The sequence below is a fragment of the Macaca thibetana genome, chromosome 3 (genome assembly GCF_024542745.1).
Source record: "Macaca thibetana thibetana isolate TM-01 chromosome 3, ASM2454274v1, whole genome shotgun sequence".
Lineage (NCBI taxonomy): Eukaryota > Metazoa > Chordata > Mammalia > Primates > Cercopithecidae > Macaca > Macaca thibetana.
The window spans coordinates 45,290,884-45,308,769 of record NC_065580.1 but is presented as its reverse complement, the minus strand read 5'-3'; the positions used below and the strand labels follow the sequence as shown (position 1 = coordinate 45,308,769).

The 17,886-nt window shown below is 34.4% G+C and overlaps 1 protein-coding gene across 1 annotated transcript in view; it reads right to left on the bottom strand.

Annotated features, from left to right (window-relative positions):
* The window catches only part of PPP1R3A (protein phosphatase 1 regulatory subunit 3A), a 40,222-nt gene extending 26,981 nt beyond the window's left edge, over positions 1 to 13,241 (bottom strand). Inside the window, exon 1 of the mRNA XM_050782630.1 lies at positions 12,396 to 13,241. Coding sequence (XP_050638587.1) covers positions 12,396 to 13,231 — 836 coding nt within the window. The 5' untranslated portion in view covers positions 13,232 to 13,241. The remainder of the gene's footprint in view (positions 1 to 12,395) is intronic.
* Between the last annotated feature and the right edge of the window lie 4,645 nt (positions 13,242 to 17,886).

The window sequence follows — 17,886 nt, the reverse complement described above, 5'->3', positions numbered from 1 at the left end:
TGAAAATAATAAAGCGACAGTTATTGAAGAAGGTAGAACTGCAATATAATGGTTTAAATGCAAGTTCATGGATAATGCTGATAGTTTAATGTGTTTATAGTTCATTATGTGTAAGAGAATATTTCATATAAAAATACCATAACCACATATATTCTGGTCTTTTCTTTCTTCCTAACATGGTATATAAGTGAAGGTACTTGCAAGATTACACTTGCCATCTTTCAGAATCATCACTTTCCAATGGTTTGCTTGATTTATACATATATCATTATATATGTCAATATACATAAAATATTGATAGATATCCTACATATATAGTATGTATATACTATATTATATATGACATATATCAAAAATGTATATTTGTGTGTATATAGCATTTTATGTTTATATAGTGATTTTTTATATATATACAGTGCTATACATGATATATGCAAGTATGTATAATGATATATATACTTGTATGTACACTTATATAAGTATATTAAGTATATACTTATACAGTATATACATATATAATTATATATGTATATATACTCTTAATTTTATAAAAAAAATTTTCTTCTTATAAGTACTAAATTACATAAACGTATCTAACTTGCATGGTACTAGAAATTAATATTCAAGTTAATCAAGACTTTTTGAAACAAAAATGATAGTTACAATGATTAAGAGATTCCAGTGGAGATGTACAGGGTGCATCTGATTTTTAAAAACTATGAAACCAATAAATACACTCATCATTAAAACCATAATTAACATAATTCATTACTTAACTATTCAGGAGTCTTTTTGGATTTTACTAGGCCTCAGATTTATCAATGAGAAAACGATTTGCCATTAATAGTTTTTCAAAGGTTTTTGTTAGTCACATGGGGACTAATACTTAGACTAATACACCATTCCTGACCTCAAAGAACTTGGGAAGAAGGTCACACGTACGAGTTCTTAAGTGCAGAAATAGGCAACATTTGACATGTACCAGATGAATGATGTAGGCGTTAAATGCCAGGCCTAGAGAAAGGAAGGATCTGGATAATTAGAGACATTAGGAAAGCCTCAAGTAAGAGGGAAAATCAAACTGGTTCTTGTGGTGGAAATGGAAGAGTAAGAGACAAGGAAAAAAATGTTTTCAAAGCAAGCAACTGGCTTGAATAGAAACTGTGAACACAAGTGGAAGTAGTGTCTACATAATGGAAAGCTCTAAAAACATATCTTTGGTTGCATTCATGTTTACCTGTAAATCAGAATCTTGTATTATTAATAGGATTGTTAAACGCCATAATGTATTGTTTTATAACTACTGCTCATCAATAGTATCAGAAACCAGGAAAGCCCTATTACAGTCACTACACTGTATTCATAAACTTGGAGGAGCTTTCTAAATATTTACATTTCAACATATTGAGGGTCCACTACTTTATTGAGATTTAATATTCTGTACTGTTCACAAATGGTTACCTAATGAGGCAGCATTAGTAGAGAAGGGTAAGGTGGTTTTGATATCAAAAGTGGCTGTAATCCTAGTTTCATCAAGGGTTACCTGAAAAGTCTGACTTTCAGTTTCTTCATCTATAACTACTTCGTGGGATTAAAGGAATACATTTCTGGAATTTAACCAAAAAATCAAAATATTTGTTCCCATCACCCCGCCTATGTTATGGCCAGCAGGATGTAGTTTCATAATTGTTTTTAAAAAATGGTGTAAATGTAATAAATGACCTTTGAAAGTAGCCTACGAATTGACTGAAGTGATTTACAATAAAATAATATTTGGATTTCTCACAAGGGAATAAAACTTATTAAAATAAAAAAATTATGAATGATAAAATATAATGTTATGGTTTGAAAAAAATAGACTGTACCTGGAGACTGCCTAGAAATGCCAACATTGTAAACATGCTGACTAAACTGATATAGAGGGCAGTGTGGCAAAGGTTCTATTTTTTCCAGACACAAAAATATCTGGTAAGTCCTTTGCTAGGTGTTAATTTCTTTGCCTATAAATTGCATCAGATGTAATAGTGACAAACAGCAACTTTTTATTTAGGAAAAGTTGTGCTCTAGAAGTAGCTATTTCATGGGAAAATGTTGCTAGAAATACTGGTAAATTAAAGAAAGTAAAAAAAGTAATCAGGGGTGAAAGCAAGTTTCATAATATGGGCACGCAGTAGCACTAGGGGTCCTGTTGAACTGAATGGGTTTCATGAGATTTGCAAGCAAATGCCTTGAATGTTCATATAATTGCCAATGTCTAAAAACTTAACTCAGTTTACCAAAGTTAACTTGGAATGAGATGTTACCAATATAGAAAATATAAAATACTAGCTAACATATGAACTCTTTGGAGAATGTCTTTTTTATATGGATTATACACACACATAAGAAAGATCAGGTTAAGTGAAAAGCTCACGTGTGCATGCGCATGTGTTTGTGTGAATATTTTTTCCACAGAAAAAAAGTGGCGCATCAAGGGTGAGTTGACCATAACTGGGCAGTATTACACTGCTCCCCATGTTTAATTTCCTAAATAAATTATCAGGTGGAATGACTGTACCAAAATTCTGTATATATTCACTGACTAGAACAAATAGCTTTTAGTTAAAATTATACATACACACACAGTCAAGAAATTTAGCATATATTCAAATAATTTCTGCTTGTAGACTCAATATTAACCTTTTTAAAACAAAGGGATACAATATAAACCAATTTAAATTTCAGTGGGTCTAAACTGCATTTTATTTTTATAACTTTATTCAACATTTCTTTTCCAGACACACTGGTAGATGTTACTGTAGCATTATTCACAATAGCAAAGTCATGTAATGAACCTAAGTGTCCACTGATGGTGGATTAAAGAAAAAGTACATATACACTATGGAATACTATGCATCCATTAAAAAGAATGAAATTGTGTCCTTTGCAACAACATGGATCCAACTGGAGGCCATTATCCTAAGTGAATTAACATAGAAATAGAAACTCAAATATTGCATGTTCTCATTTATAAGTGAGAGATATATAATGGGTACATATGGCCATACAGATGGAAACAATAGACACAAGGGACTATAGAAGTGTGAAGGGAAAGAGGGAAGCAAGGTTTGAGAAACCACCTCATGGTTACTACATTTACGATGAGTAATGGAAGTCCAAACCCCAGCCTTATGCAATAAACTCATGTAACAAACCTGCACATGGATTCTTTGAGTCTAAAATAAAATAAAAATGTAAAAAAGAAATTAATAAAGGCTAAAAAGTTATGGTCAGCATCTTATTTATACAGTTACATTCTGGAATGAAATGTTATTTTAAAATTAGGTATCTAGAAAATAGTGTAACTTTAATTCTAAATTTCTCATTATTTGTCCACAGTTTTCAAAAATTCTAATATAGTTATCTTTTTAGGTAAGGTAGAATAAACGAAGCGATCTTCTGAAGTCCTTTTAACTTTCTAATTTTGTAAAATAAAGTTTCCTTTCCTTCTCTGATTCCCAGAGGAAATATTGTAATAATAGTCCCTCTAACACCGAGAATTCAAACATAAAGAAGGCAGGGTTTGGAGAACGCCTTAGTTAGACTATTGTTGACCAACTGGGTTATTGCTGATCCATCAGTGTTGGCAGTGTATGGTCCTGGTAATAATGATATCATTCACCCCTTATGAGAATTCAGTTGATGATGGAGTTTTTCTTCTCTGGCGTATGCATTAAAACACTACAAACTTGTTTTCTAGTTAACTAATTCAGATCTCAAGGGAAAAAGTTATTGAGGTTATTTGACATGGAAAATAGAAATCTTTGAGAGAAACAATATAATTTTGCTTAATTTTAATGTATAAGGATAGGAATTCCAACATTTAATTCAACTGAAAGAGTAAATAAATGACTAAAGACAGAACAATATAAGTGGCTACGTTAAAGACATGGAACTTTCTGATAGAACACATTAGTGAAGAACATAATCTTCCCAAGAGATATGTATTAGTTTGTTCTCACACTGCTAATAAAGAGATACCTGAGACTAGGTAACTTATAAAGGAAAGAGGTTTAATGGACTTACAGTTCCTCATGACTGGGAAGGCCTCACAATCATGGCGGAAGATACAGGAGAAGCAAAGGCATGTCTTACATAACGGCAGGCAAGAGAGCTTGTGCAGCTGAATTCTCATTTATAAAACCTTCAGATCTCATGAGATTTATTCACTACCACGAGAACAGTATGGGGAAAGCTGCCCCCATGATTCAATTATCTCCACCTGGTTCCACCCTTGACACGTGGGGATTATTACAATTAAAGGTATGGTTTAGCTGAGGACACAGCCAAACCATATCAAGATGATTAAGAAGAAACTATATAACCATTTAATCTGGGTGTTTTCTGAATACTGTTAAAAGCAAAGGATAGAATTAGATGGTCTTTTCTACAAAAGGATTCAACAAAAACTGTTCAGAAATCAAGTACTGTATTAACATTGGAAACTAATTATAACTATATTTACACTAAATACTAAATACAATAAACACAATAATCTTATGCACCTACTTAAGATTATATGTGAACAATATAATCTATTTTCTGCTGCACCTAAACGTGACTTTTCAAAACTTCCATTTTTCAATTGGTAAGTACTTACAAGATTTAAGTTGTTTTAATATATTATAAAATTATTTATAAATATGAATCTTCAAAAGGTGAGGTTGATAGAATATATTTTGTATTTCAAATATAGTTTATGAAACTGAAATTTATCTTAGCAATTCTATGTGATTTGTAATTGTGTTAACACATCCACAGTAATTTTTAAAAATGAAAATCAGCTGGAAGTTATTCATACAGATTTAGAGTCAATAGGTTAGGTTTGTACCAGGGCTTAATTCTCTAAATACCATGGATGGTATTCTGATGGTGTCAATAGGCTAAGAAATGTTCTCACATAATTAGGAAAAGCATTTTCACTATTCAGTATAATTTACAAATATCAGTGGGGAGGGTATTTTAATCCTTTTTACTACTGCAAATTTCAAAAGGTGTAAATAAAAATCAAAACCATGACTACACATAGGACACCAATTACCTTACAATATTAAAATTCAATTTATAGTTGTGACAAATAGCACTGATGTACAACACAGACCATTTTCAGAGTAACTTGGTGTGTGAAGGAATTTTAGAATTTCCTAAGAGACCAATTGTTTAATGTACAATTGGTCTCTGTCCCTGAGCAATGCAGCATAAGAGTTAAATTTAGCAACTTATTTGTTTTCATCTTTTTATCATAAAATCTTTAAACAGCAGGATGGCATGATTAAGGCTTGAAAACCAGTTGTTATTTTTATTTAATAGATAAAGACACTACCATGCTAGTTAACCTAGCAAAGTTACTGAAGCAGCAGAATAGATATCTGAAAAGATTTGAGAGATATACTCTGAAAAGAGATATATTCCTTTTCATATAGTTGTGGGGTACATACAATGCTTTAAAACAGAGGAATGACCGAAATTTGATGATGTATAATGTATTTGCTTAGAAGAAGAGAATTATATAAACTTCAATTTCATCTTCTATTCATAGGCATAAAGTGATAATAAGGTGAATTGTGTGCAATAAACTCAGTTATTTAGTCCAAAAGAACCATCTTCAGAAGAGCTATCTTAAGAAAAAAACATGTCCTCAGTCTCCAATTTATGAACAGGTGATGTTCCAAAGTTTTCTTTGTGACCCAGAAGATGCTATAATTTGGAAATCATTTTCCCATAGAAGCAACGCCATAAATATTAGTCTCCCTGGCTAGTCCCCCAAGACTTATGGAACCATAACATGATTAATTTTGAAACTATTTGTTTTAGCCTGGGTCCTGGTAGCAGGAATGATAATGAGGGAAAACAGCATTTCTCCGTTAATCTTGAGCACAGTACTAGCCAAGTACTACACAGGATTGGAAACTGTGGAATTTATCACAGGAATGTCATTAATACTACCGTTTTGAGTATCTACAAAATGTCAGCAACTGGAATAGATGCTTGTATGTGTTAGCTAATGTATTCCTCATAGCAACTCTGCCAAGTAGAAATTATTATCACTATTTTATACTTGAATAAAATAGATACAAAATATAATTTTCCAAGTACAAGTAGATAGTAATTAGTTAGAATTAAAACCCCAAGGCCTTGCCTTACTTTAAAACCCTTGCTGTTTCCATTGTGCTTCAATGTTTTTGGAATTCACAACCCTCCATACACACATGTACTTCAGACCCCATGAGTCTCATACTACTACGGAACCCATATCACAACATACTTAAATCTGCCATGTACTCTGTAGTGCTCTCTGCTCTAAAATCAGGCATTTCCATTTTCTCAATCCAAACTCAAAGTGCCTCTGTGCAACTGACCTCAATGGGTATAAGATTGAGAGAGCTCCTGCCACCCTCAAGGGGTCTGCATTTAAGAAGGAAAATCTCATACACGCGTGTGCACGTGTACATACATAGATAAACATACAACACACACATACATACACACAAACACACATATATGTAAATTTTAGGCAAGGTTACAAAGTGAGGTGTCAGACTAGGGAGGATTTTTTAAGTTTGATAGGGCCCAGGGCAATCAGATCCACTTCAGATATCTTCCCTTGAGGTCTTTAACCCTGAGTTATTCCTGTTGAGGGGTTGGGGTAAAAACTTGGAATAGGGATGAGAGTCACAGTTAGCAGAACTGGAGGAAGGTGAAAAACTAAGTTGGCCCACTTCATAACGGTGCCATCTTCTTTTTTCTTCCTTTTTTATTTTCTATTTTTTTTTTTTTTTGCCAGGAGGATTTTTGGCTCAGAAATAGTGGGCCCTGCTTTATTTTTACAGGCTGCAGATGGGCTTCAGGTGGGGAGGATAGGCTCCCAGAAATCCCAGAGGATCCATTTGAGGCATGGCATTCATAGCGACTCCTTTCAGCCAGAGCGTGAGAGACACCCTGAAGGAGGATACCCTTTTGTTCCTCTTCTCTCAGAAAAGTTTCAAAACCACCCTAGGGAAAGTCTAGGATGGGATATGTACTTCCACAAAACCAGGAAGCCATGAAACCTTGGTGGACCTCCAAGGAAATGCGAAGCCAGTTGGCGCCTTGCTGTCAACCAGCTGATAGCTTCCAAACACCCTCCTGATGGGCCCTGCACAGCTGTGTTTTATGTTTCCACGTGGCCTTGCCAGAGGTCCCTCCCTTAAACAGACCCAGCTTCCACAATTAGTGTGGACTCAAAACGAGTTGGTTATGGCATACATGAGGTCCCAAAGGCCTCGTGGGGCTATTTACACCTCTTTGGACTATTTCCAGGACCCCAGATTATACTGTATGTGTAAATTAAGGAAGTCTCACAATCCAACAGCTCTGACTGAAACACATAACGTAGACATATCTTATGCCCCATTTCCCAATGCTTTTCTTGGCCTCACTTTCACAATTTTACCACCCTGAAAGATAAACCCTCTGTATTCTTAAAATTATGTTTTAGAAAGGATTTCTCTCTTTCCTATTCCTGAACGTACCTGGTTCTTTTCCTACAGTACAAAAATTAAGGACTAATCAATTTTCTCCTTTGGCCTTAAAGTCATTTAGAACTTTATTTGCATTCACCTGGCCAAGTTATAAATACCATCAAACACCTATATCATGCAGTTTCTTTACTTAAAATAATAAATTGGTTTCACTTAATAAAATACAAAACCAGATGAAGTCAACCGGTGTACCCAGCCATTAGGAACATACATTTAGCAGGCAGCGGGGAAAAAAAGCCAAGATGCTGAGAAGGGAGACCACCCCCAAGGCCAGTAAGTACACAATGTCAGCTCTAGGTCATGTATTCTAGAAAACCTCAAGTGGAAATAATTCTTATTTCATTTTTTATCTATGGCTTCTATTGTATACCCAGATAATCTGAACTTGGTTTTGCTGTTTTCTCTCTCCCCTTCATTTCTCTCTGCTTTTCAAGGCCTTTTCCCTTGGGGCCTCTACTTGTCTTCACAGGCAGCTGTCTCCAGCCACATTTTTCAGTTAGATACTGCTGCCTAACAACTCAGAACCTGACATACAGTTCTTTAGTAAACATTTGCTGAATACGTTTTGGAGCCTGAAACAAGGAAACCTATGATGTATGGAGAAATAATGCAAGTTCAAGAGTCAGGAAATTAGCTGAACAAGATTTAATAATAATAGGGACAATTATGATGTTGGGCTTTTGACAATACCCTTTTGTGTGTCTAACATGCTATATGAAAAGTTTTAAGTATATAAAGTTATTTTAATCAATGTGATGCTAGACATCATGACCCTTATTTGACAGGTGAATAAATAGGCTTTGAGCTGTGAAGTAATATGCCCACAGCCACATAGCTACTAAGTGTAAACTTTACTGAAATTAATATGCATGTCTGTTCAATCCTAAACGAATGCCTTTTTATCCCTTTTGGTCTGGTTCTTCATTTTTTCTTCTCTTAAATGTGGAAATTTTAACATTCACTAAGTTCTCGTTCGGCTTTAAGATAATTCGTATATAAGTTGACACATATCTAAAGAAAATTTACAGTTCAGTTAGTTTGCCTTGTTGATTAAAATCTCACAAGAGACAAAGGAATGGCTCTCCAAAGCTGAAAATTTAGAAGCCCTGAAAGGAAAGAGGAAAAAAACTTTGGTGCAGCTTGAGCCTTACAGTTTTTCAGACACAACCAAAAATGAAGTTACCATTGTCTTTTTACAGCAGTCAACATTTACTGATAACTTATTATGTGCCAGACCCTGTGCTAAAAGTTTATATGTATTACTTCACCAAAATCTCAACCCCTATGAGATAGAGTTATGGTTATTCTCAATTAACATATCAGAAAAACAAGCTTAACTCGCCCAAGTTCACATTGCTAGCATGCAGGAGAGCTTGGACTCAAACTCAGGTATCTTCAACTCTGAAGCCTAAAATCTTAACTTTGAGGTTACATTGTTTTGTATGCTATTTTAGCTCATTTGTCTATGTACATTTAATGTGATTTATATCAATGTCATCTTTATCATTGATTTTAAAATAAAATCCGTCAGATATATCAGAAATCTGCTTAGCTTGCTAGGATATGTGGTGATGCTTAACAAGTATCTCATGATGCATGCCTGTCAGTGCAATTAAATATCTTTGGGTCACTCTCAATCACATGCCTATGAGTTACAAGCTCTACCTCCCCCTCTCTCTACAAATTTCTTTCTGTCCAAAGTGTATAGACTATCAGGCATCAAAAGAAAATAGACAACCCACACCAATGTGGAGATTTGCAAACTCTAACATGAGAAAAATCTCCACAGAGAAAACATAATGCCTGGGTGGGTGATTGACTTAACAGAAATCCTACCTAAATGTATTCCCACATTCATTCATTCCATACTTATTAGAAGGGATTATTGACACTTTGAGAAGATACAATCTCAGGGACCCTGATAGCAAATTAACTTTTGCATTAAGAAGAATTGAAGTTAGCTGTTATTCTCTACACTAGGGCAGCCTGATTTTCATTTTAACTATAACTGATATTACACACTGTTACTAATCTATTTGCAGGTATAAAGAAAAAAAATCATACATATATGTATATATGTTCTGTTTTTACTTTCTGAAAGAAATAACCTCCAAATTAAGCTACATAGGAAGTGTAGAAATGCTCAAAAATGACCCATTTAGATTCTGTAACTATTTGGAGAGAGGAGGAGATTTTAGTAGCTATAATTTTTTGATCAAATAAGTATTAGTTCATTTTTATTTTAACCAAGTACACATTTTGTAAAATAACACCAATAAGGTGTGTTATTTTTCTCTAACCAAACTCTTCACAATAAAATCCAACTGCAATATTCATTTAGAAATTTGATAATGCTCTCTTGTGTGAGTTTTAGGAATATTTGAAACCCCATTGCATATAAATTATATCATGGAAAAGCTGTATAAATATTCTATTATGGCACATGCTGTTCTAAGGATCTGTCAGGATTTCCTTTATACACTCCATTTTGAGTGGTATATAAATCAGATGTAAAAATTCATGTTGGACTGAAACTCAGCACAAAAAGCCTCCTCCAGAGGCAAATGCTTTTTTCAAAATGTGGTTTGAATTATGTTGGTCATTTTTAAGTTACAGAAGTGCAGAAAATGTATTTGTGGTTTTGAGGGAGAGAGATTTTTTCCATTTTTATAACTCATTAGGAAACTTTACAGGCCTTCAGACCATTTTGTGGTTTAGTTCTTCTCAGGTTTTTCCCCAAAGCAATATTAAAACTTGAATGGTGTCCGCTGTGAATCCAGTGATTACTGTTCTGAATACAAATGTATGTGTGGACACATATATTTCTACGTATCTTCAACTAGGAAAAGTTCCAAAAACATCATGCCCAAGGGAGAAGATGAGGCCTATCAGCTGGCGACTCTTTGTCTTGGTATCAGTCAAGTTCGGCCTGTCAAAGAAATCAAAGGAATCCCCTAGCCAAACCACAGTTCAGTAGGTATTGCTTGTAATCTTAAAACTGCATCTTTAAATTGCAGAAAAATCCACTATGTTCAACACTGCCTCTTTTATGAGCTTTTAGACAATAATGCTGCACCTTTTCTAAATTTTGTTTTCTCTAACATATACAGCAAGTTGCAGTGTGTTTAACAGATATTCACTGATGATTAGCTTTTTTTTAAAGTATTTAATAGGTATATATTTATGCATATAAATTAGTTTGCCAAATAATGTTGAACTTATTTTGTTTGTGTAGCTAATGTGTTAGAGTAATTTCATAAACATCTAAATTATTATTTTAGCCTATGTAGAGATTATTATTAAACTGTCTCTCCTAACAGCATCAGTCAAAATCAAAGAAAGTTTAATTTAGACCAAGAAAGTTGGCCTAATTCACAAAGTTGATTAAGTCAATATTTCAAATGACTTTAAAGGAAAATGAAAATAAACATAACGTATATGTTTGAATTGCTTCCACCTATACTGCATTTAGTTTATTAATACATTGGAACAATGCATTTAGTAGTTATTATTTATCCTTTAAAGCATAATTTTTTAAAAAATTTCCCAATATCATATCTTATGCTTTGTATTAAATTCCCCTTAGAGAATTAAATCTGGGTGTCTTGATTCCAAATACAGTTCCCTTTCCTGTTTCCTATATTACACTATTTCCAGTACAGTTACCAAAATCCTTGGGTTTAGGGACGGTTAGGATGGAGCACTCAGAGGATGATCAAACATTTGCCTGTGGCTGGAGCAATGTAGACTTTCCCTCTGGGATACTGAGGAAAGAAGGGGTATCACTTCTCATGAACGTTTTATCTACTTACCTAGTGTCACAGAAATTAGCCAGCTATGTACTATCGAGACAGCTGAATGCCAGTTTTTCTTATTTTTCACATTAACAAGAGAGCAAGGTTACTAATGAGGGGTCACATCCCAAATCTCTAATCTATATAGCTGAATATCCCTATTTATATTTGGGTCATTTCTTTGTTCTGCTCCATTGACTTTTACTAAATTATACTAATTTGTGTTCCATAATGTTATCCTTGGTTATAATTAATGAAATTGTGTGTGTAACTCATATATGACTCATGTACTTATGTCTTTCTGTTAATCATTAAGGTCATTTCTTTTATAATGTAAATTAACATGTATCATTTCAAACATCCCTGTATAACTCAAACCATTATTAAGAAGTTATTTGCAGCTTTTGGGAGAAGTTTACAAATTGAAATATAGTTTTATGTTAATCAAAACTGTTTCAAAGTAAAACATAGACATTTAAAAACCACTGAAAATAAATGCACTTTAAATATCAAAGTAAATTATTTTGTATGTGAATAATCTAGATTTTAAGGTTTGAACAGGAATAATTTATAACTCATTAGGCAAGTAATATACACAGTGCACTTCTCTCCCAACCTATTGTGTTATAGCCATACCTTTTTATTATACTTTAAGTTCTAGGGTACATGTGCACAATGTGCAGGTTTGTTACATATGTATACATGTGCCATGTTGGTGTGCTGCACCCATCAACTCATCAGCACCCTTCAACTCATCATTTACACCAGGTATAACTCCCAATGCCATCCCGCCCCGCTCCCGCCTCCCCACAATAGGCCCTGGTCTGTGATGTTCCCCTTCCCATATTTTTTTCTCACATTTGTAGAAAGGATAACCCACTGCTATCATTTGAATAGCTTTGACCTTGTTAAACCCTGGCACCATTGCTTTTTACATAGCAAGCAGTATATTTTTAAAGAGTGACTTTCTTACAACACATGAAATAAAGAATAACATAAAAACTTTAAGATTATGAATAAAGTATGTAAGATATATCCTCACCTTGATTTTACCTTTAAGCAGCCTTTTATTTGTCTGTTAGGAACTTCTTTCCATGGTTTTACAGGCTCTGGCTCTTGTTCTTTCTTTTGACAAATGAATGTATAATTTGTGCCATTATTATTTGACCAAAATGTACCAACAGAAGTTTCATAACGTATACAAAACTCAACTTTACTGCCATCTTTTTGATAAGGAGGAACCAATGAAATCTTAAAGGAGAACTGGTCAGTTTCACCATCACATGAATTAGGAACATATTCTGCTAAAATGTCATAATGTGTCTGCCAGTCATCTAAAGACATTCGTACATATACTAACTTCTCAAAAGAAACATTCAAAACTCGAATAATACCCTTGATACTTGTAGACCCAGGAAGAGACTCAGTTGACTCCAGTATTGCTTTCTGTTCTTGGAGTTGTTGCATAAGATCTTCTTTTGAAGAAGGCAGGTCAAACAGTGGGGCTAAAACATATTCTTCTGTGTGGAAAATGTCCGTCCCTAAGTCAAAAGTGGTTGAAGCACTCGGTAATTCCCAGCAATCAAATTCTTTAACAGACACGAGATTGAATCCAAAGGAATCAGCAAATGAAACTCTTCTAGTACCTGAAGATGGGGTATCCAGGTATATGTCTTCAGAAGAATCAGAACCTCGTCTACTCGGTTGAGGGGAGAAACCAGGTTTGAAAGTAACTTCTTCATCTTCACAAAGAGAGTCAGATAAATTAGGAACTTCTAAAAAATTATCTTTGCTAATCTGACTAGGTACTTCAGAAGGCTCCATTGGGCTCTCTGATATCAAATAAGAGAGAACTGTTCCACTAGTAGAGGCTGACATTTGAGACACTGAGGCTTAAAATAAGTATAATGTTACAGTTGACATTGCAAAAAGAAGTCAGCTCTATAAATAGGTCCAATGGCGTGTCAACTATGCTAGCCTGCAAACTATGCTAGCCTGCCTCTAAAGGCCTTGAATATGATAGCATCCATGCTACTCCTGCCAGTATGTTTCAGATTTAACTCACAGTTTTTAAAGTTGCATTTGTTTATAAGCTAAGTTCCAAAGAGGTATTTTTAAATCATGTTCCGCTGTATTGGAAATCCTGGAACTTTAAGATAAAAATATTATTTTAATTAGTTGATGTTAAAAATGGAAATACTTGAGATTATATGCAGTATTGTATCCTGATTTTTTTCCACTTCCTTCATAAGCGTTTCTCCACACCATCAAAACCTTTTATGTAGTTTCTTTATCCTATGTATACAGTAAAACTTACGTATACTTTCCTTTATATTTAAACATTGAGATTGCTTTCACTTCTTGCCATTGTAAAAACTGTTGTGATAAACGTCTTTCTGCATAAAAGAAATGGAAATGTGGATTTTTAAAAATAAAATAAAAGTAATATCACAGTACTGAATATGTAGTTTGAACTACATTAATTCATGGAGCAGGTAAGTGCAAACAGAGGAAGATAAGAACATTTTTAGAACTAGAGAGATCCAGAGCCTACTAATAATGATACCTATCATTTTCAGGGATTTATAAATGTATAGTTTTTATTACAAAAGGGTTAAATATAAAGGTGCTGAAAGTTCTGAGGAAGGAAACATGATTCAGATGGGGAAGGTATCATTTTAAATAAAGTATGAAGGGTAGGTGGAATTTAGACATGCAAGGTTAGAGCAAGGTAGATTGTCCAAGTAGAATAAGTAGCCCAAGCAAAAACCTAGAACAAAGAAGTAATCAAATTCATTATTTTGAACATTAGTACATTCATTTTAATTAAGCCATGGGAAAATACAGACAAGATATGTGTTATTGATTTGCAAATATAAGTGGGCTAAGGTAAGCCTGACCCAGGACTTATACATTTATGTAGAATAAAACGTTCTTTTGCAAATGGCCATTTTATGCCCTCAAAGCACAAGTTGATACCATCACACCTTGAAATTTGATATGAGTTTTAAAGTATGAACAGCCTGCTTAAACTGTCACTTTTTTTTATGTCATAAAACCCAAGTTGGGGGATGATAATTTTTGTAAAAACTATAAAAATTTTAACTGCACACGATTTGACCCAGAAATGCCCCCAGCTAAAAATTTGCTCTATCAGCATAGGAAAATATACAAAGATAAATACAGATCTATGTTCATAACAGAATTGTGTGTTTAACAATCCCTACAAATCTGTTAAATGTCCCTCTTAAAAAAGCATTGGATAAATAGCATTACACCCATACAATAGAATGTTTTAGAAGGATAAAGTAGCACTTTATGTGCTAATATGGAAAGATAGGCAAGATAAATGGCTAAGTGAAAAAAAATGTGTACAGATATGTGCATAGAAAATTCCTGGAAAGATACAAAAGACAATGTTAGCAGTATTTACTTCTATCCACAAAACTTACAGATGGCAGCGGAATGGGGGCTCTATTCATTTTACTTTATAGTCTGCTGTACTGTTTGAAATGTTACACGTGAGCATGGTTTTCTTTCCAAATATCTATTAATTAAACTGAAAAAAAAAATAAAGTGTGAAAGGTGACTGACTAGGTTTTCTTTTTGAAAAGAGCCCAATAGCATAATTTCTTTCAAATGAAAACCTCATTAATGTGGTATAACTTATTAGGTAATTTCAATTGCATAAGTAGTGGATGGAGAAATTATTTTCTAAAATTATAAGTGACTATAGAGTCTTGAAGGATAAAGAAATGAAATTATTTGAGCTTTATCTCATTCACATAGCTAGAATGGGTAGTGACCACATGGATTGCTTAAGAATGGGTAATGGCTGTGGAAATGTCTGTGCCTTGCAGATTTGATGACCACAAGTAGCTGTATTTCAAGGTACCCAAAATATATTGCTATGTAGTCAAGGAAATCAGTAACAAAATGCTTTATGGAAATTAGTAAAATAGTTCATATAGCCATGTAAATAATGGGATAATGAAAATTTAAGATATAATAATGTACTGAAATATTTTAACTATCCAGGATTTAGTTAGCAAAGGAGTGGAAATGAAGACCCCTGGGTCCATTTCTTGGCTCTGCTGCTTACTAGTTGAATGACATTCTGAATATTACTCAAATGTTCTAACCCACAGTTGCCTTAATTGTCAAAGTGCACTGTTAAAAATTAAACAAGATGCTTGTTAAATGTGTCTACTACAAAACCTATAGTAATAGCACAAGTCACTATTTTAATTCTGATATATGTTTGTAAAAGGCTGATTTCTAAGATATATCAATAGATAGATGGATAGGTATGTAATCTAGCTATAGAGAATACATATATATCATTAATAAATGATTTGTAATTTGTTTTATTTTTGTCTTTTTCAAAGGCTACAGTGTGTAACACTTAGCTTTATAAGACATAATATAGCTAGACATTAGAAAATGGTCCTGTTATTTGATCTAAACTTTTCCCTTGTTAATGTGTCTCTTTACACAGAGCACTACCTTAATTTGTAGTAATCACTGCCTTTCTTTTGGAATTTATAACCTTCACATAATTGTAGACAGTTGACATGTTCCCCCTTAGTCACCACTTAGCTAAAGCAGAGTGATTTCATCTTTTTAATCTCTTCTCACATGTCAATCCTCCAGTGCTTTTTATCATTTTGTTACTCCTCTATGAACTCCTTCCAGCTTGCCTATATTTTTCTGTTAATGAGCTGCCCCCAGATGAATGCAATATTACAGATCAAGTGTCTCTGGAGCATGAAAAGAAATACTAACAGCCTCAGCCTTGTGACTTGGTGTTTGCATTCAGTTAAAATTCACATTTCCTTGCTTTATTTCCATATCACGGATTAGACCAACATCCCATTTTCTCATATCCACTACTACCTCAATTTCAACACAATTTATCACACTCTTCTTCAGCCACTAAGGTATATTGTTTTTAGAAGAGTTACAGCTTTTTCTTTCTGCTTTGTTGTTGTTGTTGTTGTTGTTGTTGTTACAAACTAAAGCTCAAGTCTCCATGCATTCCACAATTTTTGGTATTAATCAAATATTCTCAAAGGCACCATTAACAAAAAAACAGTATCAGTCAGGAACCCAGCAAATAGGAAATAGATGGCATGCTCAAATAAGATAATTCCAGGAGGGTTTATTTACAAGGGTCTATTTATAAAGTGTAAATGCAGAGAAGCCACAAGAACTAGTGTGACAAACTGGGGTCAGTTGCATCAGAGCTTTTACCATCCCTCAAGGGATAAGGGAAAGGAACACTTACCAGAACTTGAAAGCAAAGAGTGCCATAAAGAGTTTACCAACTGGAGACCTGGTCAAGGGACACAGCCAGTTGAAGACGACTTTGCCAGTGATCCAGGAGCATAAATAAACTGAATTCGTTTTTCTCCTTTTTTATGATGTCCTACCAGAGTTACTTATTGGCCAGAGGGCATGGGAACTATTATAGTTCATTCAGGTCAGTCTCCTGCAGCAGAAAACAGGGAGGAAAATGGTGAAAAGGGTGGCAAGTGGATTTGGAGGAGCAAACAGAAGATATGAGATATGAAATATATGCAAATATAATTATATATAACATATATACATATATAACTTAAAATACATATGTGTGTTCCTCTTTATTTATACATACTCCATCTCAATGCCAACTGAGTTTCTATTACCCGATCTTCTACTGTCACGGGTTCAAGAAAAAAAAGGTAAAATATCTAAGGTCTGTCAGCTCTGATCCGGTGAGAATTACAAATAAGACAGATTGAGTTTATTCACAAATGGGTAGGAAAGAATTTATCTATTTTGAAATTAATTATGACTTTGCATTTGTTTCCCATGTTAGCATAGGTTTTTGCAACCTAAAGAAACGTTTTGTCAAGAGATAGTCTGGAACTGGAGTGTTTTTTTTGTTTGTTTTTTTTGTTTTTTTCTTTTTTTTGAGACGGAGTCTCCCTTTGTCACCCAGGCTGGAGTGCAGTGGCCGCATCTCAGCTCACTGCAAGCTCCGCCTCCCGGGTTTATGCCATTCTCCTGCCTCAGCCTCCGGAGTAGCTGGGACTACAGGCACCCGCCACCTCGCCCGGCTAGTTTTTTGTATTTTTAGTAGAGACGGGGTTTCACCGTGTTAGCCAGGATGGTCTCGATCTCCTGACCTCATGATCCACCCGTCTCGGCCTCCCAAACTGGAACTGGAGTTTTTAAAACCAGAGAGAGATGTCAAAAGTCACTAGGAGAGATGTTCAAATAAGATTTTCTAAGAGGATGTTGCTTCACAGGTAATTCTGATATATAGACTTGGTTAAGATGCATGCTCTCCGGCCAGGTGCAATGGCTCATGCTAATAATCCCAGCACTTTGGGAAGCCAAGGCGGGCGGATCACAAGGTCAAGAGATTGAGACCATCCTGGCCAACATGGTGAAACCCTGTCTCTACTAAAAATAGAAAAATTAGCTGGGCATGGTGGCATGCACCTGTAGTCCCAGCTACTCAGGAGGCTGAGGCAGAATAGCTTGAA